General features: G+C 40.0%; 1 protein-coding gene and 1 long non-coding RNA gene across 2 annotated transcripts; both read right to left on the reverse strand.

Annotated features, from left to right (window-relative positions):
- Window positions 1–7,812: 7,812 nt before the first annotated feature.
- On the reverse strand, window positions 7,813–15,600 carry LOC124289131 (multiple epidermal growth factor-like domains protein 11). The gene is made up of 8 exons (XM_046725732.1): window positions 15,566–15,600; window positions 13,588–13,641; window positions 10,936–11,050; window positions 10,483–10,607; window positions 9,991–10,020; window positions 9,564–9,707; window positions 8,729–8,869; window positions 7,813–8,442 (listed from the first exon to the last, which is right to left on the reverse strand). Exons 4-8 carry the CDS (start codon window positions 10,580–10,582, stop codon window positions 8,363–8,365), a joined length of 495 nt encoding a protein of 164 aa, XP_046581688.1. The 5' UTR covers window positions 10,583–10,607; window positions 10,936–11,050; window positions 13,588–13,641; window positions 15,566–15,600; the 3' UTR covers window positions 7,813–8,362.
- A 2,134-nt stretch (window positions 15,601–17,734) lies between these two features.
- Window positions 17,735–20,977, reverse strand: LOC124289117. The gene is made up of 5 exons (XR_006901596.1): window positions 20,936–20,977; window positions 20,610–20,666; window positions 18,987–19,101; window positions 17,983–18,107; window positions 17,735–17,776 (listed from the first exon to the last, which is right to left on the reverse strand). It is a non-coding gene; the product is annotated as an uncharacterized LOC124289117 (long non-coding RNA).
- Between the last annotated feature and the right edge of the window lie 3,021 nt (window positions 20,978–23,998).

A 23,998-nucleotide genomic window follows, 5' to 3' on the forward strand; every position in this document is an offset into this window, starting at 1 on the left:
TTCCCCACTGAAATGTCCTGTCCCTGTTTTAACATGGATATATACCTGATAGAGACACAGTATCCTGAAGCTCAGCCGACCATTCTGATCTATAGCCTTTAAATGCCGATCGCTAATCAGGGTGACACATTTTTAAAAGTCTTCGTGGTGTGAACAGCCGATCTTCCGTTCTCCTACTGACAATGTCCTTTCTGTGTATTCAGATTCAGAGGTTTGGATATCTACGAAACCTGTGAAATGTTCCACAACAACAAATTTATCTGAATTCTGCCTCAACAGAATAGATAAAAATAATTAATTTATGCTATATTATACCTTACATCACCTCTTCACACGAATATAGATGTGATTTAATATGTACATACATGAAATATGTACGGAAGAACATCTTACCTCTGAGGCCGGCTATCAGGAGAAGGATACGTGTTCCCCCCATGTACAAGGAATAGTATGTTATATAAATGACATCATGGCGGCATGTCTCTCAATATAAACAGCGTTCCTAGGTGGGTCGACACCGATATGGACATCATGATGACCATCCATTATGATAGCTGACAAGCTCTCAGGTGATATGCTAACGAGCACCCCTCCCTGAGAGTCTGTGAAGTGAGCTCAAGGGCTGGAGTGTGCTTGTGTCAGTTACATCAATTGCTGCTATCAAGGACTTCGCCGTTTGTGAGACTGCTGAAGTAAGGGCGGCATGAGGTTTCACAAACACAACATGACAAGGTAGATTGTGGAGTTGTTGTTCGACATTGTTCAAATATATCTACTGTTTGGCATGACGCTAAACATGATGTAGTAGACCGCTGTCTCTGTTGCCTTGGCCGTAGCTGGAGGGTATGGAATACTGTAGGGGACATTCTGGCGATCTAGACCTTTCGTAGCGAGCTTATTATATCAAAAATGCAAGAATGCCCTGTACCAGACCGTATTGATGCATGCAGGCTGAAAGGGATTGTCCTATAACAAACCTTATCAATGCATGTTCGCTGAATGCCCGTATAAAGTCGCCACTGAGGATAACGACATAACACTGCTCCTACCCTGAATGTGACTACATCCAGGGTTGCGATGTACTGACTTGTACTGATCCCACTCACTCGCTCACTCTGGAATTAAGGAACAAACACGTCTGGACTGTCACCAGCAAGAAGGCCAACCAAATACGTCACTCGTTAAACGCAAACAAAACTACCGCAGCGTAAATGGAAAACCAAACAGTTTTCATTTGAGTTCATAGAACGGTACGGATACAAGCTTTTAGATGGTATTAAGAGGCTAACATACTTGACAACTGACTGTCATAGCGGAGTATCAGTGAAAGTGCACATTGTACACAGATAAGTGACCATGAATACATACTTTTATCCAGCACTAAACTCTCTGCATGCAAATACACATCCTAGGAGACATGTAAGAGGCGTTTGTTTAGCCCGAGACGCGTGTTGAGCACAGACTGTACGGACACTACCACAGAACAAGTTGTTTCTTTCATATAACATGTACTGGAGCTACGGGTATGGCGGGCTGGAGATATAGGAGTATAGGAAGTGTCTGCAGTTGTCCATGGCATTGTGTCAGACGTTGAGAACAAAATGGAAATTAAGCCGGGGGAAATGTTGCAGTAAATTGCTTTCTGGGGATTATATTTACAACAAAGTCAAATACGTTTGGAGAACAGTTGTTCAATAATATGTTTCTCAGATGTAATTCATATACTATCATAAAGACAACGGGCAATTTTTTGTGGTCAGTTGTTGAGTCCTCTAAATTAGTTCATATGTACTCTCGGTCTGGTTACTAACATGGAAGGCTGAAAAGAATATATTCATATATACACGGTTACTGAAATGGAAGGCTTAGGAGAATAAATTCATATATACACGGTTACTAACATGGACGGCTGAGAAGAATAAATTCATATATACACGGTTACTAACATGAACGGCTGAGAAGAATAAATTCATATATACACGGTTACTAACATGAAGGGCTGAGAAGAATAAATTCATATATACACGGTTACTAACATGAAGGGCTGAGAAGAATAAATTCATATATACACGGTTACTAACATGAAAGGCTGAGAAGAATATATTCATATATACACGGTTACTAACATGGAAGGCTGAGAAGAATATATTCATATATACACGGTTACTAACATGGAAGGCTGAGAAGAATATATTCATATATACACGGTTACTAACATGAAGGGCTGAGAAGAATATATTCATATATACACGGTTACTAGCATGAAAGGCTGAGAAGAATATATTCATATATACACGGTTACTAACATGAAAGGCTGAGAAGAATATATTCATATATACACGGTTACTAACATGGAAGGCTGAGAAGAATATATTCATATATACACGGTTACTAACATGGAAGGCTGAGAAGAATATATTCATATATACACGGTTACTAACATGGAAGGCTGAGAAGAATATATTCATATATACACGGTTACTAACATGAAAGGCTGAGAAGAATATATTCATATATACACGGTTACTAACATGAAGGCTGAGAAGAATATATTCATATATACACGGTTACTAACATGGAAGGCTGAGAAGAATATATTCATATATACACGGTTACTAACATGGAAGGCTGAGAAGAATAAATTCATATATACACGGTTACTAACATGGAAGGCTGAGAAGAATAAATTCATATATACACGGTTACTAACATGGAAGGCTGAGAGAGAATATAATTCATATATACACGGTTACTAACATGAAAGGCTGAGAAGAATAAATTCATATATACACGGTTACTAACATGAAAGGCTGAGAAGAATATATTCATATATACACGGTTACTAACATGAAAGGCTGAGAAGAATAAATTCATATATACACGGTTACTAACATGAAAGGCTGAGAAGAATATATTCATATATACACGGTTACTGACATGGACGGCTGAGAAGAATAAATTCATATATACACGGTTACTAACGTGGACGGCTGAGAAGAATAAATTCATATATACACGGTTACTAACATGAAGGGCTGAGAAGAATGAATTCATATATACACGGTTACTAACATGGAAGGCTGAGAAGAATATATTTAGTGTGGTTTCCACTTCAGTTTCAAGTTTCAGCATCAACATTATCAAAATATATGAAGTATAATACTCTGTAAATATATGTATGTTATTGGATAGTATATAATATCTCCTTATATATCTAAGTACCAGAATATGTAAACACAAGCTATATGTGTTTCGGACACATTCAAAGATATGAAATGTACTTGATTATTCAGCCCTATTAGGTGTATACCGAGCTGTAGCGAGCAGAAATGTTCAATTCATTTAATTGCCGGAAACGTTAACGCACATTAGACAACGCTGATATATCAAGCAGTGTTTTAATGCTTCAGTTAGCTTTGTGTGTTCAGATTGTCATCGAAACTGTATGGCTTGCTGATGACTAAATAGAATTCAGCACTTTCAAGAATCTTTTCAAGAAACTTATTCGCCTTTTACTCCTCTTGCCTAGTGAGATGACAATCTAGCGTGACGATGTGTTTAAGCAACACGCGGTGACAGGTTGTTTTCCAGTACTAGGCGGCGACACGCCCATTTGAAATAACGACTTGACAATTATGAGCTGGAATCAGTCGAGTGAACACAGCCGACGGTAGAACTTTTGACCCGCTAGATTTTACAAGCCTGGGGAGCTAGGGAATGTTTAACAACAAATGGTGCTTACCCAGTACATCAGCTGATGTTCATTTAGCTGTAAATTTTCAAGCAATTATGTATGTCCATTATATACTGTTTGTACGTAAAAGGTGCTTTATTCGTTGAAGGTGAATCTGCAAAGATACATGTATAGTTATTACCTATCTGGGACGTATATCAAAATAAAGGTGACTCTAGGTCTTTCAATGTCATTTAGAAGTCATACACATAAGGAAGACATTCATGGATGGACTTCTTTATCATGAGGAACACAACGTTTCGGTTTCAATTATTTACTAAGAGCAGGAAATGATTTTCCTGGTTCTGCTTCACATTGAAAGAAATCATACACATTATTAATCAACTGATATATATCAGCTGAGTTATTTTCTCAGTCAAGGACGTTCACATGTAGCACGTGCAGTTCCGCTGTTCCTCCTGTCGTTGTGCTCCCTCCGTTAAAGATGTCAACAACATGATATGAATTCACAATGACATTTAGAAAGTGGTTAAATGTAACATATGTTATATTTGGGATTACAGTTTCTTAGTTAAGTACAGCTTCTAGTTATGATGGGACTCAACCCAACAAGTATAAATCTGTATTGTACTGAAAAAGTGTACTCCCAAATATAGCATATGGAACAACATGATAGCTTCTTAATCAAGTTCCCGTATGTATCAAAATAGCAAATGCAGGATATTCACTGCAGTGTACCATATTGGCGTTTTATAAACTATTCTCGATTTTGAGTTATTTTGTGAGTCATCGCTCACAAACGTGCTCGTTCACATTTTGAGACAAACAGACTGTGCTCATTTAAACATAAACAAGACTACGACCTTCACCTGTAGGTTTGGTAACACCGGCAGACGTAGACATAAGCGACATAGTCCTTCAGGCTGATTGCGCCCACTTCGACAGCAAGCAGGATTAGCATTGACGTCATCGTAGATTCAGATACCATCTTTATATATCTTTATCATGCTCATCAGATGGGAGCGACTCAAGGCGAGTAGAACAGTGAGACAGACGTATTAACAGCTCCTGGCCAGCCTGCACAGCCTTAGTTCACATTTGTTGATGATGACAAACAACATGGCTGCATGATGATACTTGGTGCTGTTTACATTTCACTCAGTCATTGATTCTGTGTGCGGGTTGTTTTGGAGGAGGGATGCAGGGGGGTTGTGGTTCTTTGTTTTAAAACATTTCACTCATCATGCATGTCAAGTGATAAGTTGGTTTAAACAACACGAGCAAACATTAATGTTGCTCACCGCATGGTCGCCCGCCAGGACACTGAATGATTCACGGACACAATGTTGCTACAAACAGTTAATTCTGTTAATGGCAAGGGCCGTTATTCACTGGTATTAAATCTTCAAACTATTGTATACATTATTACTTTCATTTGACAAAGGTTGTGGGTTTGTTTACTAATTTCAACATAAGATGTCAACTTTACTTTAGAATGTTTACTTCTACCTAGGTTTGGGGTTAGTTTTATGTCGTATTTCACTACTCTTTAAGTGTTATTCATAGGTTATGTTTCAATATAATCTCCAAGTTACCTCGTGACTCTACTCCTAGATCTACATAGAGGAAACGACACAGACTGGCCCAAGCCTGTGGGTAAGGTAAACAGCATGTGACACATGGTATCTTCTAAATATACCCTCTATTGTTTCCATTGGACGGAAACTGGTACACGCAATGCTTACTAAGGGACTGGTTCTGCCACCAACAAATAACTCCAAATACCCGAAATGGCGATGTATATGTATGTGTTGTCGGTGGGTGATTAACGAAGATCAGCAGTAGTACGACATAAGCTGAGTCGGATATGACTTTAGTGACGGATCAGGCGAGTTATTACCTCCATCCAACCCCTCCATGTCGGGGGTAACATTACTTCATGAATAAACTTTCGGCGTTTCGTCGGATTCATCCATACGTTTGGCATACATTGGTACTTACACTCCAGTAAAGCAGACGACTAATACAGCCAAGTGTCTGCTGCGTGGTTGTGGACTAATCCAGACAGCTCTTCACAGCAGGAACATCCAACTGTCTGATATAAGTGACTCGTTAATCACCGTACAGACCCTGGTGAACCCAGGACTGCTGCTCCCAGGTCAACCTTGGGCTGTGTACCGGCAGATACCTGTGCTCCACTCCGATACTCACAGACACTTTGGTCACGCCTGAGAACATCCCCGGCAGAGTCATGGTGACATGAGAAAGTCACTATGTACATTTAGACCTTAAAAACACCCATTCAATTTTCCAGGGGTGTGGAGATGAGGAGACAAATTATCATGTTTATGAAGCCAGATCCTTGCCCATCATGTAGGACTCTTTGTCTGATGGGGGCTAGGTACAGGCAGACGAGGTATCAGTCTGCATTCTGGGGGCTAGGTTTTAAACGCTTGGAAAGCACTGGGGGTTTCGTTCTGATCTAAAGGATGTTTTACCGTGAGTGGTCATTATTCATGTATTTGATGACAAAAGATAGTGAGTGAGTTAAAATTTATCGTCACGTCGGCAATATTTACAAAAGATAAGAACCACGTTTTTCCTTACTTACGATAAAGGCAGAGGCCTGTATCGTCAATGTTAGTGTTTAGCTACCGAGACCTATTTTTGCAACGAGTGACAATTGCTGAGGATCTCACAAGTAATATAATAGGGTGTTTAACGCCTCTTTTCGATTAAAAATGATCATATTACCTTTACAAACTGGGGATAATACACCCAGTATGTACTTTGGGGATTAAGACACTCCGTGTAGGCATATACGGAAATGAAAAATATATTCGAAATGATTGTTGCAGATTTAAATGCAGCATTATTAGTGAACGATATTTGTTTGAAAATTGAACAATTAAAACATAATAAAAGTGCCAGTGTTGAGTATTGAAAACATCGTAATTTAAGCGTTCGTTATATACAAGTAAAGTTGATGATTTCCTGTAATGTCTCAATTCGGGTTATTTATTGTAAATATTAATTGTTGTAGAAGACCTCCGAAACTCGTCTCAAAAATCAGAATTATTTATAGTTCACAGACAGGGTCCTCTCTCAGTCACTCCTGCCATCAGCCGATTTCAATGTGCAAACAAATAACTGTTATGCAATATCATTGATACATTCGAGCGTTTTGAAATGGTTTCCCAGTTCCCGACTGCAATGTAGTCAGAATACTTCTTACATTTGGAGATTTCGTCCATTGTTTATGTTGGATATTGGTGAAACATTTTCGAAAACAGCTTTGAGGTCCCCTGGTAAAGACACACTATCACCTTTTGACCTTATACCGATGTATTTCTCAGTTTCCGGAAACGTATCAGCTGTATTGTACTTTGATCTTTTGATGGGACATAAACAGTCCCAAGTAAACATCCGGGGGACATTTCACAGTCACCTGCTTTAGTCTTAAGAATGTGCTCAGATTTTTCTTTTGTGTGAGATGTATTTTTCCTGTATTTACTTCTAAACACTACGCTATATCACCCGATCGGCTTACCCTGTTCTGGAGGAAAGCACTTGTTGGTGTTGATGGTTCTTGAAATCCGATTCTATTTCTTTAAAACTACAAGATCAATGAAGTCCTTATTTTCTAAACTCTCTCTGATGCCAGGTGCATTTACTCTTACGAAATCCTCATCAGCCGCAGCAGCAACAACAACATTATGTACAACAACATTGTCATCATTATCAGCACCACAAACAGTATTACACTCAGGACGTGCAGTATGTTCATGATCAAGTGCAAACATGAACAACACAAATATGGTTAACATGAAATATGTACTTCATGAACTCTGTTCAAAGCAACTGCTGTACCAACAGGAACATGCAGGACATCTCTGAGATTATTATTACTCGGTACGTATGTGTTTGCAGATGACTGAATAAAACTATTTGCATCAACATAGTTTTCCATAGTATCAGAAATAAATCTGAAAAGTAGCTATAACCCGCCATAGAATTGCAGTCACAAGGATGGGAACAGATGGTAATTCAAATTGAAAACAAACATCAGCTTCATATTAACATATGTATTAAACTTTTTTTTGTTGTAAATATGACAATATATAACAAGTAACATGCTAGATAAAGAAAATATATAGCAATGAATTGTTGACACGGCATCATGAAAATACGAAATATACAGACAACGATGTGTTTATGGGACATTTGTCTACCATGGAAACTAGCAAGTGTAACGAGCACTCCGACATAAGTACCCATTAGGCCATAGCGCTGATAACTCACACACAAAGTCCAACATAGCAATGCAGAATCGTCGATCATGGGATTGAGTGAGTAACCTTGTATCGGAATTGTTCAGCCATGTAGCGCCAATTGATCATGTGATAAGGTGTATGGCATGTCCTTGTGCAGGTTACAAGTTTCAGTTGGCATTCTTCTGTTAACATGTCGTAGGCCCGTGTTGTCCCTTACAGCGTTATTTCCCTTGGCTGTGCCAGGATATGCGGTGATACTTGCTTCTTACTACAGGCGCCTTCACTTCACAGATCACAGCTGATAGAGCAGACAAACAGCCAAGAGTGCATGGGGCTTGTGATAGGAATCTGTACACATGGTATATTTACATGATATATTTTAACTATCTCCGATTTACAATAGATATCCAAATGACAAAACGATCAGTCCCAGCAAAACACTAGTTGTTGATTTCACAGTCACGGCACTTGACACTGAAAAAAGAACATGTTCAGATCAGTCACGGGATACACTCTGACATTTAACCTGTACAATGCAGACATGAACGACATCTCACCACTACATCAGCAACAATATCGCTATCAACACTTCCAAGTCTCCCATTCGTTGTTATTACCGATTTGTATATATACTCTAATCGGCAGTTTAAAAAGAAATGAATAACATTGTGTTTAGGCGTCAATATCATCTCCTACACTCACAGACCGAACAAATGTTCGCGGTATAACGGGATACATGTGAACGATGGTGTCAACAAACCTTCCTTGCATGTAGAATCTGTTTCTGTGTACAGAAAGTTCCTCTGGCACGCACACACGCCACCGATACCGCATTCAGAATGTTGTATCAACTGACAGTCTGTGTTGGTGGTGCATGAGTACCCGATGGTTCCTCGTAAATCTGTAACAATAGAATAACAATGATGCTGATCACACCAGCATCCCTGACGAGCTGGAATAGTATCAGAGACAGTGATGCGTCTGTGAATATTGTTTTACAAAACCGACATCAATATTGCAGATACATTTACCAGTAAATAGCCAAATCCGACAAGGGAAACAATTGACCGACAGCATGTCGATACACGCAGTCCATGTACCATTACAGACAACGGGCTGTGATCGAGATGTTCACTTTTAAGTTTTCGCTGAGTCAGCTCGAGTGTATTCGTAAGACTTTAAGTTACCTTCATTGATTTACAACCACTATAATGAACTTCTTTGAGAGGCATTGGATTAGTTAGGAAGATGACAATATATGGATGAACAACTTGTTTATTACAATGAGAGCGGCGTTAGGGTTAGGTTCTAACACCGTTATCAAGCAAGTGATGAACAGGACAGAGAAGCATATATACCAGGGTGAGGAGATGTTCCACAAAAAACTCATCACCCCTGAGGATCCACAAGGACCATGTGAAAACCCGTCCTCTAGTCTGGGGTGGAGCAGGGATACCATCCACTACAATACAGCCCCATTTCTAGCCTGCCTCCTCTCACCACTAAAAACGTTGTTCATCCATATATTGTTATCCCTCCTCACTGAAGGGGCAATGTAAGAATGTCTACATCTGCCATCAAATACAGATCTTTACCTTTGGTGCATGCCATGGCATTGGCCTCGGAGTTGTAAATGTACCCTTCCTGACATGCGCACATACCGCTGGAGTCACACACCGACTTCCCAATCACCTGACAGTCCGTGCTGTCCGTGCACTTGAAGCCGATTGACCCGTATGCTGCAACAGACCATTGCCATCTGATGAAGGGTAAATTACACGCGGACACAAATATTGCAGCGTTCCCTATACATAATCTTGAATGTGTATAACAGGCAACGCACGATTGAACAAAACTATTCTGTATAGGTGGTTATAGAAAGGACACATGACCTATTAAAAGGTTAATCTAATCAAAAATCGATTAACAATGATGTTAAACAAAAGCCCAAAACATAATCACACTAAGTTTTACGATGCCCAAAAAGAATGTTGATTGGGGCTTCAGAAAGGAGATACGTACCGCATTTGAAATCAGCCCGTAGAACTGAATCTGAAAATATAAAATAATTTTGCATTATCGTGGTATGTGAAGTGCATGATTATCGTCTCATAACACCTGGATGTTTACCTATTGTATAACAAGTCAACAGGGTATTTCAGGAGAATCAAATATCCTTCGAGAAATATATAACTGAGTGAGTGAGTTTGGTCTATGCCGATTTTAGCAATATTCCAGCAATATCTCGGCGGGGGACAATAGAAATGGGCTTCACACATTGTACCCATGTGGGGAATCGAACCCGGATCTTCGGCGTTACGACCGAACGCTTTAACCACTAGGCTACCCCACCGCCCCGAGAAAACTATAAGCACATTCCTGATTCATACTGGATGTTATTGAATCAACAATGCAGTTCTTAAATCACAATAGTGTAATAATTCATTAGGATTCTTTATGAATAAATCCAGTCTGATTCTGTGTGTAATGGGCCATGATACTGTGATAGCTTACCCGTGAAACATGCCGCCTTGTGGTTATCTCGCTGCCGAGTCAGAAACGTGGTAGCATTCTGTGTATCGTACAAGCCGCACTGACAGTACGACTCTTCCATGCATTCTATAAACACCTTCTGTCCTCTGCAAGACAACCACGTTGGTATCTTGTACACTTGATATTCAGCTCTCAGGCTTGTAAATTGTAACGGACGTACGGGAGGAAATAGTTACCGGCAAAGTACCAGTGGAATGAAATTAATCAGTTAGAAGACATTATAGGAAAGGAACCTCATTCTTTTGTATTATTTTCAACATGTTTTTTAAACTTCCATTAAGACTAAGTGACCTCTTCACGTGCTATGCTCATGGTGGTAATCGGTACACCAAACGTGTAATATTACAGATTACCGTGGTAAAGTTGGTACATTTCTGTTCATAGGCTGATTTAACTGTCAGATTGTTCACTCACGCGCAAAGTTTCTTGATATTCTTCTGAAAGAGTGCTATTCCTGTTGAATTGTCTAGGGCATTGTAGCAGGTCTTTACCGCAGGGCAGGTAGCATACAGCTCTACCACAGACGGATCTGGAAGCAGAATATGTACTATCGTTACGTAATGCTCGTGGTCATTTAGCATGTATATCACAAAACAAGCGTGGTCTCGGGAGATCCCACAGAATTGACCTCCGGGATTTCTGATGGAAAAAACCCGCAAAACAAGTAATTTGACATGTGACTCTTGAATGCGAACATTTTACTAAAACTTTGTGAATGTTTCTGAGTTATTTGATGTGAATTACGTTGATCGAATATTTCTGTACACATTTCAGTGTGTCTGTAAGTACTCACAATCACCTGAAGAGAAAGATTTTAAACACTGAAGAACACAGTACTCAAACAAAATACTTGTAGAACCTGTGTCAGGAGTAATGTGCAAGAAGTAATCCTGTATAAGAAGTGTTTATGTGCAAGAAGTAGTAATGTGTAAGAAGTGTTAATGCATAAGAAGCAGCCATATGCAAGAAGTGTTATTGGGCAAGAAGCAATCATGTGCAAGATCAAGTATCGTGTAAGAAGTAGCAATGAGAAAGAAGCAGAAATGTGTTAGAAGTAGTAATGTGAAAGAGGCAGTAATGTATAAGAGGCAGTATCGTGTAAGAGGCAATATTGTGTAAGAAGTGTTAATGTGCAAGATGTTGTAACGTAAGAAGTCGCGATGTGCAAGAAGCAGTAATGTATAAGAAGCAGTGATGTGCAAGAGGCAGTATCGTGTAAGATGTAGTAATGTATAAGAAGCAGTGATGTGTAAGAGGCAGTATTGTGTAAGAAGAAGTGATGTTCAAGAAACAGTAATGTGTAAGAGCCAGTATTGTGTAAGATGTAGTAATGTATAAGAAACAGTAATATGTAAGAGCCAGTATTGTGTAAGATGTAGTAATGTATAAGAAGCAGTGATGTGTAAGAGGCAGTATTGTGTAAGAAGTGGTGATGTTCAAGAAACGGTAATGTGTAAGAGCCGGTATTGTGTAAGATGTAGTAATGTATAAGAAGATGTATGAGCCAGTATTGTGTAAGATGTAGTAATGTATAAGAAGCAGTGATGTGTAAGAGGCAGTATTGTGTAAGAAGTAGTGATGTTCAAGAAACAGTAATGTGCAAGAGGCAGTATCGTGTAAGATGTAGTAATGTATAAGAAACAGTAATATGTAAGAGCCAGTATTGTGTAAGATGTAGTAATGTATAAGAAGCAGTGATGTGTAAGAGGCAATATTGTGTAAGAAGTGTTAATTTGCAAGATGTTGTAACGTAAGAAGTCGAGATGTGCAAGAAGCAGTAATGTATAAGAAGCAGTGATGTGCAAGAGGCGGTATAGTGTAAGATGTAGTAATGTATAAGAAGCAGTGATGTGTAAGAGGAAGTATTGTGTAAGATGTAGTAATGTATAAGAAGCAGTGATGTGCAAGAGGCGGTATCGTGTAAGATGTAGTAATGTATTAGGAGCAGTGATGTGCAAGAGGCAGTATCGTGTAAGATATAGTAATGTATAAGAAGCAGTGATGTGTAAGAGGCAGTATTGTGTAAGAAGTAGTGATGTTCAAGAAACAGTAATGTGTAAGAGGCAGTATTGTTCAAGATGTAGTAATGTATAAGAAGCAGTGATGTGTAAGAGGCAATATTGTGTAAGAAGTAGTGATGTTCAAGAAACAGTAATGTGTAAGAGGCAGTATTGTTCAAGATGTAGTAATGTGTAAGATGTAGTAATGTTCAAGTAGCAGTAATGTATAAGAGGCAGTAATGTGTAAGAAGTAGTAATGTGTAAGATGTAGTATTGTGTAGGGAGCAGAAATGTATAAGAGGCAGTAATGTGTAAGAAGTGTTAATTTGCAAGATGTTGTAACGTAAGAAGTCGTGATGTGCAAGAAGCAGTAATGTATAAGAAGCAGTGATGTGCAAGAGGCAGTATCGTGTAAGATGTAGTAATGTATAAGAAGCAGTGATGTGTAAGAGGCAGTATTGTGTAAGAAGTAGTGATGTTCAAGAAACAGTAATGTGTAAGAGCCGGTATTGTGTAAGATGTAGTAATGTAAAAGAAGCAGTAATAAGAGTGTAAGAGTATTGTGTAAGATGTAGTAATGTGTAAGAAGCAGTAAGAAATGTGCAAGAGCAATAAGCAGCAAATGTATAAGAGGCAGTAAGTGTAAGAAGTAGTAATGTGTAAGATGTAGTGCAAAACAGTAATGTGTAGAGCAGCAGTGATGTGCAGTGATGTGTCAAGAAACAGTAATGTATAAGAGGCAGTAATGTGTAAGAAGTAGTAATGCGTAAGATGTAGTAATGTGATGTGTAAGAAGCAGCAATGTGTAAGAAGCAGTAATGTAAGAAGAAGTAGTAATGTATAAGAGGGGCAGAAATGTGTAAGAAGCAGTAATGTGTAAGAAGTAGTAATGTGTAAGATGTAGTATTGTGTAGGGAGCAGAAATGTGTAAGAAGCAGTGATGTGTAAGAAGTAGTAATGTATAAGAGGCAGTAATGTGTAAGAAGTAGTAATGTGTAAGATGTAGTAATGTGTAGGGAGCAGAAATGTGTAAGAAGCAGTGATGTGTAAGAAGTAATGTGTTCACCTTCAGACAGGGCAATGATGAGGCGATCTTCATCTTCTCTCGTGCCAGTGCCATCTAAACACAGAAATACATTTAGGTAGAGTTATCAAATTCAAGAGGCAACACCTGGGTTCATAAATATACTGTTTATGAAATTAAAGTTTTTCCTTACTATGGGACGTGATATAGTTTTTGCTATGGCACCAACACTATCTATTGTTAAAGTTTCATACTGTATGAAATGTAGCACAATGTTCAACTGACCCTCAGCTAAACAAGACACCAGTATACATAATGACAACAGTGACACACCAGGGCACGTTAAGCCAGATACAATGTTCAACTGACCCTCAGCTAAACAAGACACCAGTATACATAATGACAACAGTGACATACCAGGGCACGTTAAGCCAGATACAATGTTCAACTGACCCTCAGTTAAACAAGACACCAGTATACATAATGACAACAGTGACATACCAGGGCACGTTAAGCCAGATACAATGTTCAACTGGCCCCCTCAGCTAAACAAGACACCAGTATACATAATGACAACAGTGACATACCAGGGCACGTTAAGCCAGATACAATGTTCAACTGACCCTCAGTTAAACAAGAAACCAAGCATACATAATGACAACAGTGACATACCAGGGCACGTTAAGCCAGATACAATGTTCAACTGACCCTCAGCTAAACAAGACACCAGTATACATAATGACAACAGTGACACACCAGGGCACGTTAAGCCAGATACAATGTTCAACTGACCCTCAGCTAAACAAGACACCAGTATACATAATGACAACAGTGACATACCAGGGCACGTTAAGCCAGATACAATGTTCAACTGACACCCTCAGCTAAACAAGACACCAGTATACATAATGACAACAGTGACATACCAGGGCACGTTAAGCCAGATACAATGTTCAACTGGCCCTCAGCTAAACAAGACACCAGTATACATAATGACAACAGTGACATACCAGGGCACGTTAAGCCAGATACAATGTTCAACTGACCCTCAGCTAAACAAGACACCAGTATACATAATGACAACAGTGACATACCAGGGCACGTTAAGCCAGATACAATGTTCAACTGACCCTCAGCTAAACAAGACACCAGTATACATAATGACAACAGTGACATACCAGGGCACGTTAAGCCAGATACAATGTTCAACTGACCCTCAGCTAAACAAGACACAAGCATACATAATGACAACAGTGACATACCAGGGCACGTTAAGCCAGATACAATGTTCAACTGACCCTCAGCTAAACAAGACACCAGTATACATAATGACAACAGTGACATACCAGGGCACGTTAAGCCAGATACAATGTTCAACTGGCCCTCAGCTAAACAAGACACCAGTATACATAATGACAACAGTGACATACCAGGGCACGTTAAGCCAGATACAATGTTCAACTGACCCTCAGCTAAACAAGACACCAGTATACATAATGACAACAGTGACATACCAGGGCACGTTAAGCCAGATACAATGTTCAACTGACCCTCAGCTAAACAAGACACACCAGTATACATAATGACAACAGTGACATACCAGGGCACGTTAAGCCAGATACAATGTTCAACTGACCCTCAGCTAAACAAGACACCAGTATACATAATGACAACAGTGACATACCAGGGCACGTTAAGCCAGATACAATGTTCAACTGACCCTCAGCTAAACAAGACACCAGTATACATAATGACAACAGTGACATACCAGGGCACGTTAAGCCAGATACAATGTTCAACTGACCCTCAGCTAAACAAGACACCAGTATACATAATGACAACAGTGACACACCAGGGCACGTTAAGCCAGATACAATGTTCAACTGACCCTCAGCTAAACAAGACACCAGTATACATAATGACAACAGTGACACACCAGGGCACGTTAAGCCAGATACAATGTTCAACTGACCCTCAGCTAAACAAGACACCAGTATACATAATGACAACAGTGACATACCAGGGCACGTTAAGCCAGATACAATGTTCAACGGGCCAGCAACTGCAAAAGAATTAATTATGTCTGTCATATCTGCATAAATCTCAAACAGTCTCACAGAAAATCGAAACATACTTTACAATTTATCAACAACGTGATTATACAAACAGCAATTCAGACAATTGTCTTACATCATCGTAATTTATGATCTAAACTTTAGCATATGTAAATGAGCATTACCGGTAGAGCAGACGGTGTCGTTGTACGACGCGGCGACGACAGTAACAGCTCGGTAGACGCTGGGAGCCCGGATCAGACCACATTCACACGCCACCTGTTCCGTACACTCAATGTACGTCTTAAGTGCCCTGTGCAACATACACGTAGTTCAGGTTGTTCTGTACCACATTCGTATACAGGTTCTTAATGTCAACGTCATATGAGTTTCAGTGGAACATGGCTTCGTTTTGTAAACGTGGCATTAGGCTTACATGAAACTAACACTTCATCGTCATTATCAATATCATATTTATAAATGTTACCGTCGTTATCGACGTCTTTCCCTTACGACATCTTTCAAACATAACATTGTCCGAAAATATTTTATTGCTATATCATTAGGCATTTCTATTAGTTTATATGTCCATTTGTGTCTGCCAGACGGTTAGGATCTAAGATTATCACACGGGCATCAAGTGGACAATAGATTCTATGTCCCCGACGGGAGGATGACATGTGGGCAGATTGTAAGGAATACTGGACAGACAGATGGACAACTCACGGGCACCGGACGTCCACCGTACTTCCTCGGCTGACCAGCGTGTTGTCCAGTTCCAGGTAGCACTTGTAGATTGGGTTTTCGGTGTTACACACAGTTTGGGCCACAGCCGTGCCATTGTCTGCAACCAAAAATAGTATTCCCCTATTTCTTCGATATTTTGTGTTTTGTCCGGAATTTCATACCCATCGTTAAAGTCAGCGTACTTAGAAGGCAGATGGTCAGAATGGTTGTTGAGAATGGTCGGTGTGTAATGAATGACTGGTTGTACGAATCCACTGTGAAGACACACTGTTCCAATGAAAAGTAGCACAAGTCAAAATACACTTGTACCCTCACCCCAACCCTGTCCTCCAGGGTCCAACCCATGATTCATCTTCAGCAACCCATTTTTGCTTGTAAGAGGCGACTAACGGGATCGGGTGGTCAGGCTCGCTGACTTGGTTGGCACATCTCATCGTATCCCAATTGAGCAGATCGATGCTCATTCTGTTGATCACCGGATTGTCTGGTCCAGACTCGATTATTTACAAACCTCCTCTATATAGCTGGAATATTGCTGAGTGCGGCGTAAAACTAAACTCAATGCATCAGTCCAACACACACAGAACATCACCTCATTCAACTTTAACTTACATTACTCAATATACTTAAAGTTAAAACAAACACATACTCACCACACACACAGTGCGCGCGCACGCACGCACGCACGCACACACACACACACACACACAAACGCCCTATCACTCACTTACACTCATACAGCACACATGTGTTCGGAAAACAGTCCTCGCTCAAAAAGTCCTAAATTTGACAAGGTAGAAAAGTCCTCCGGAAAAAAGTCCCATTTTCATTTTTAACAAGAAATGCATTATATACCAAATTATAAATCATACGAAATGACTACAGTTAACATTATAAGTTATAAGTTACATAATGCATCACATGATGACATAAGATAGTCTGGGCCTACTGACATTTATTAATTCGGATGTTTACATAAGTATCGGGGTACAAATCCATTAGCAATTACATTGACCATAACATAAGCACATCATGTTTTTTAGATGTCGTTTTAAAGAAGAAACTTTAATTTATAAAGTTAATGTGTCAATATATGTGATTTCTTCACGTATTGTTTTTAATCTTTGATGTCAATCTTGCCAAATAAATAACTAGATCAGTTTTTACTACAAAAGGACTTTTTCACTTGTACTTTTTTACCGAGGACATTTTTCATAAAATTATTTAGCCAACCCATGACTTATTCACTACAACATACAGTATACACATACTCTCCCCATCACTAACCTACACACATACAACACGCACCTGTTCTTCCAATGCCCTGTCCCCATCTCCCAATCATTCACGTCCTAATGATATGTGACACAATGATAAGGTTGACTCACCTGAACACAGGATGCCTTGCTTGGGAAGAATATCGGGCTTCACTGTTGAATATAAATTCATGAAATCATAAAGCACACGTTAACACCAGCAGCTCGTCGTCGTCGTATCACAAGGATCTTTAAGACTACATAGTCAAGGAACGTTAGCCCTTATCCAGATAATACTTCTGTCATTGATTAAATCAATTGCTTTTGAATCATAACCTCGGCTATTTTATAAAGATGATTGTGTGTTTGAGAACACTCACCAATTGAACATGTCTGTGTATACACCTGGTTGTTGTACAAAACGTCCTCGATCAGCTTGGTGTTGTTGCTCTCCCCACAGGCACAGGCGGCGTTCTCAAGACACACAATGGTTTCGTCAAGGACGCTGGAAATCATAAACTGAGTAATCAAACAACAAATGTCAGCATGTTGGAACAGTACCGTAACAAACGATTTCAAATTGTCACGTACTTCTCATTTGTCTATATTGCTGTTCCGTGTCTTAAAAAACAGCAAATTTCTTAAATGGTATAATAAAGTTCTATTGTCAAGGCAGTGGTATGTCTGAACCCACTTGCAGCGATCCAGGCTATTGGAACATGACACTAGCACTTTAACTCTGACCTTACAAAACTCCGTCACAAAGAATGGATTGTAACGTCCTAATACAAGAATGTGCTTCTCAGACCGTGCCCGTATTGGAATCAAACCCGTGTCTTCATTGTGCAAAGTCACTGTCCATCCACCTTTTACTACACTGTACACCCTAAACACTGATCTAATTATTGTCTGGATCTAACTGTTTATAATCCTTATACATGTTCAGAATAACTTGATCAAAGGTGTTAACCAGTTATGGTTGCTCTGGGATTCTACAGAAGGCAAATAACCAACAGGATATAAGTACACCAGTGTGGCGGTTCAGGGCATAACTACTTTGCCATCAATGACATCTGGATGCTGGCATTAACAGCAAAAGCAAAACGATTTCTTGCATTACAACACTAAGATTAATTGTGATTTTAAGATAAATCTTATAGAGCTTACGGGCGACGGGTTTGTTAGTGCAAAATCCAGCAAACAGGCTTCGTATTTTCCTTAGTTTTGTATGTCCACGTGTGCTAAATTAGATGTTATTGATGAGTAAGAGGTTACATTGCCAGCTGGTCATAATTATAATGCCACTCAGTGGGAGCATATTGTAAACCATCACTCACTCCCCATCCACGCACTCACTCACTCCAGATACTAATGCAATATCCACCTGCATAAAGACACGAGATTCCTCTCATGGAGAGCGAGGGCAGCCTTAGTGTCGTAAGTTGCATAACACGCCTGGAAACCATTGCACTCAGCCTCAAGGTCAAGGACGAGTGAACCTGCAGGGAGAAACATTTACAGAATATATAGTTAACATATAGTCTGGCCAAACATGGTCAAAGGACTGCAATCCGTAAGATACGGGCTGCATACGCTCCATTCGTGTCAACATAGATTCATCTTTCACTTAGAGATAGCATTACGACATCATTGCATCATTATGTTATGCATTGTTTCCTGGAGGCACGGTCAACGAACTGAGACGGCCAGCGAACTGTGTTTATGAGATGAACTGCTTTAAAGAGATATACATACCTACTGAGGTGGCAAGCACACTGTGTTTATGAGATATACATACCTACTGAGGTGGCAAGCACACTGTGTTAATGAGATATACATACCTACTGAGGTGGCAAGCACACTGTGTTAATGAGATATACATATCTACTGAGGTGGCAAGCATACTGTGTTAATGAGATATACATACCAACTGAGGTGGCAAGCACACTGTGTTAATGAGATATACATACCAACTGAGGTGGTAAGCACACTGTGTTAATGAGATATACATACCAACTGAGGTGGCAAGCACACTGTGTTAATGAGATATACATACCAACTGAGGTGGCAAGCACACTGTGTTAATGAGATATACATACCAACTGAGGTGGCAACAAGCACACTGTGTTAATTAATGAGATACATACCAACTGAGGTGGCAAGCACACTGTGTTAATGAGATATACATACCAACTGAGGTGGTAAGCACACTGTGTTAATGAGATATACATACCAACTGAGGTGGCAAGCATACTGTGTTAATGAGATATACATACCTACTGAGGTGGTAAGCACACTGTGTTAATGAGATATACATACCAACTGAGGTGGTAAGCACACTGTGTTAATGAGATATACATACCAACTGAGGTGGCAAGCATACTGTGTTAATGAGATATACATACCTACTGAGGTGGTAAGCACACTGTGTTAATGAGATATACATACCAACTGAGGTGGCAAGCACACTGTGTTAATGAGATATACATACCAACTGAGGTGGCAAGCACACTGTGTTAATGAGATATACATACCGACGGAGGTGGCAAGCACACTGTGTTAATGAGACATACATACCTACTGAGGTGGCAAGCACACTGTGTTAATGAGATATACCTACCAACTGAGGTGGCAAGCACACTGTGTTAATGAGATATGCATACCTACTGAGGTGGCAAGCACACTGTGTTAATGAGATATACATACCTACTGAGGTGGTAAGCACACTGTGTTAATGAGATATGCATACCGACTGAGGTGGCAAGCACACTGTGTTAATGAGATATACATACCTACTGAGGTGGCAAGCACACTGTGTTAATGAGATATACATACCTACTGAGGTGGTAAGCACACTGTGTTAATGAGATATGCATACCTACTGAGGTGGCAAGCACACTGTGTTAATGAGATATACATACCGACTGAGGTGGCAAGCACACTGTGTTAATGAGATATACATACCTACTGAGGTGGCAAGCACACTGTGTTAATGAGATATACATACCTTCTGAGGTGGCAAGTACTAACAATTCTCCTTCGATCACAGAGCCTGTGGCATTATCTGCAACAAAAACATTGGGATGGTGACGTAAGTGGAAATTATGCCTAAAATTATAACGTTATGTCACTTAAAAATTAATAGATTAAATTATTGATAATACACCTCTGTTGTTTTTAGGGAGAGTATATACTGCCCGCCACTCGCACATGAAGCACGATTTTTGAAATATGGAAAACTCCAGGTTACTATAATAAGGAGGAGTGATTATTCATATCGTAGCTATTTCATTTCACAAAACCTCTCATTAACACAATGTTGTATATTATTACCATAGCACGGTACTCCTCTGGTTGGAAATAGTTCACCCGTGTCTGCAAAATAGAAATAATATATGTCAAAACATCATTCGTAGCACAATCTATTTCTGATGGGCACACGTACAAGGTACCTCGTACTGAATGAAGGACAATGTAAGTTTGTCTGACCCAGACTCGGAGATACTGTATCGGCGTTTAGCTTCCGATCACTGCAATATCCGATATATGATCCAGCTACACCCCGCTGACACCCTCAGCTCAGTTTGACTTGTTACAATGGCCCCAGGACTGTGTACACTGAGCCACTCGCTGATGAGCGGAAGGACATCTGTGTTCTTGGCGCATTCATGATCATATGCTGGTTAAGTTTTATGAGGAAATTAGTGTGGGGTGTGTGACTCTTGTACTGTTTAACCGCTGCCATTACCCCAGGGATGGTTTTATGCTTAACAGAATATCTTGAAATGTGATCTGACAGATCGAGGTGATCATTTGACTTCTGTGTGATTGATCGAGTTGCAGGTGTTCGGATGCTCATGTAGGAATGTATTTCAAATGTCATAATCATCCATTTGGAAAGAGTTCCAGAGTCCAGCTCTCAGATGTCACAAACTACCTGGCTAAAGACTGTTTGACAAATAGCCACACTCTCTAATGTTACCCACAGAATCGCTGATCATGCAAAGCAATGGTCGGCGAGCATGCCTGGCGTCAAACAGGGAATCCACCAATTGGCACCTTGAGTTTCTAGACAATCAGTCAAGTAGTCACCATACTAAATGTAAGCACCCACTGAGGTCATGTGAACCCAACGCCTCTATGTGCTCGTTAAACACTTGCTCCGCCAGACCGTTGAATCTGCAATGGCTTGTGTGAACCAACTTACCATGTATGACCGTATCTGCAATGGCTTGTGTGAACCAACTTACCATGTATGACCGTATCTGCAATGATTTACCGTCACGTCCTGTCACTCACCAGTAACCTAAATGAGGGACTATTTGTCCATTAACACATAGACTCCACCTGTAATGTGAAGCGTGTTTCCGGGATGACGGGGCTGACTACTCACGCAGTTGACAATGTTGGTAGGAGTAGAAGCCCGAGATATAGGTCAGCTGGTTGGCCACCCCTGGCACAGTGGTCAGCTTGCAGTCACAGGCCACGTTCTCCACACACCCTATGTAGGCCCGGATAGCACTGAAATACACACAGAGCAACCAATCAGGACGGTTGTAGGAAATAAAGCCACAGGAAAAATGTCATGGAAACAAGTCATAGATTTGAGTTTGAAAAAAGTCATAGGAAAGAAAGTCATTACCTCAAAAATGTCAGTATTGATAAAATATTTATTCAATAAGTCATAACAATACTATCATCAATAGCACTACATAAATGTCTGCGAACCACATTTGAACCTAGCTTGTAAAATTCATGTATTCTTTCAAGTATAATACGACATCATCAAGCTCAAAGAAAGTTAAACAAAACTCATATGACGACAGTTAGACACAAAGAGACAACAAAAACATAAACAAAAAGTGAAATACTGAGACATGGACGGACGGACGTGACATTTCAGACACAGATAGAAACCAAAGAGAAAACAATTGTACATGGGTGGACGGACAATTAGGTATCAGCCTGCCAATTCAGACACAGATAAAAAAACAAAGGGAGAAATTTGTACATGGGTGGATGGACAATTAGGTATCAGCCTGCCAATTCAGACACAGATAAAAAAACAAAGGGAGAAATTTGTGCAAGGATGGACGGACAATTTGACATCAGCCTGCCAATTCAGACACAAATAAAAAAACAAAGGGAGAAATTTGTACAAGGGTGGATGGACAATTTGGCGTCAGCCTGCCAATTCAGACACAAATAAAAAAACAAAGGGAGAAATTTGTACAAGGGTGGATTGACAATTAGGGCCAATTGATAAAACCAAAGGGAGAAATTTGTACAAGGGTGGATGGACAATTTGGCGTCAGCCTGCCAATTCAGACACAAATAAAAAAACAAAGGGAGAAATTTGTACAAGGGTGGATTGACAATTTGGCATCAGCCTGCCAATTCAGACACAGACAGACCAATTCAGACGCAGACAGACAATACAGATAGATATCGACACTCAGACACCAGTGAGACTTTAGAAACATTTAAAAGCGGTCCAACAACAATCTGTAGTGGGGGGCACAACTAACTTACTTGCAGCTGGTTGTCATGCTTTCTGATGATGCGATGGTCTTCTGCATTGTGGCGGAACAGTTGGCCAGATCGTCGAACTGCCCACACTCCTGCTCCGTTAGGCCGTGACACAGGACTGGAAGATGATATGTGATTCAGATCAGGGTAATTCCGATATACCATCACCCCCGTGAGGCCTGAACACACGTTACACCACACGACAGTCACATATATCGGACCATCGCCTGCACAAGAACACTCACGAAATGCGACTCGTCGAATGTCGTCATGCTCATATTGCTTTCCTTCTACCCCGGTAATTAATAGCAAATGGCTTTAAGCTTACGATGTATACATTTCAATAATAAGATATATGGTGGTGTTTAACGGCGATCAGAACAGTATTTCAGTTTTGACGTGTCGGCTTAATTTGTGATGAATGAGGTTCTTAGAAATCCAACAAATTGACTGCTGGTGGCAGACAACCTGCTGAACACAGTGCTGAAGAAAAGTTGAAGGGTGGTCATCCTGGGAACTACAGACATACAGAGTAATACTGACATACAGGGTAATACTGACATACAGGGTAATACAGACATACAGGGTAATACTGACATATAGGGTAATACAGACGTACAGGGTAATACTGACATGCAGGGTAATACTGACATACAGAGTAATACCGACATACAGAGTAATACTGACATACAGGGTAATACTGACATACAGAGTAATACCGACATACAGAGTAATACTGACATACAGAGTAATACTGACATACAGAGTAATACTGATATGCACGACATGCAGGGTAATACTGACATACAGAGTAATAATACTGACATGCAGGGTAATACTGACATACAGAGTAATACTGACATACAG

The sequence above is a fragment of the Haliotis rubra genome, unplaced genomic scaffold, assembly GCF_003918875.1.
Source record: "Haliotis rubra isolate DU_JTF1 unplaced genomic scaffold, ASM391887v1 Scf433, whole genome shotgun sequence".
In the NCBI taxonomy this organism is placed as follows: Eukaryota; Metazoa; Mollusca; class Gastropoda; order Lepetellida; family Haliotidae; genus Haliotis; species Haliotis rubra.

Excerpts from the sequence above, each read along its gene's own strand:
- LOC124289131 (XM_046725732.1), bottom strand. The coding sequence starts at position 10,582 with ATGGAAGAGTCGTACTGTCAGTGCGGCTTGTACGATACACAGAATGCT. Across the intron at positions 10,021-10,482 it reads CAAGGCGGCATGTTTCACGG|ATTCAGTTCTACGGGCTGAT; the intron begins GTAAGCTATCAC and ends TTATATTTTCAG. Across the intron at positions 9,708-9,990 it reads ACGGGCTGATTTCAAATGCG|CATACGGGTCAATCGGCTTC; the intron begins GTACGTATCTCC and ends GGTCTGTTGCAG.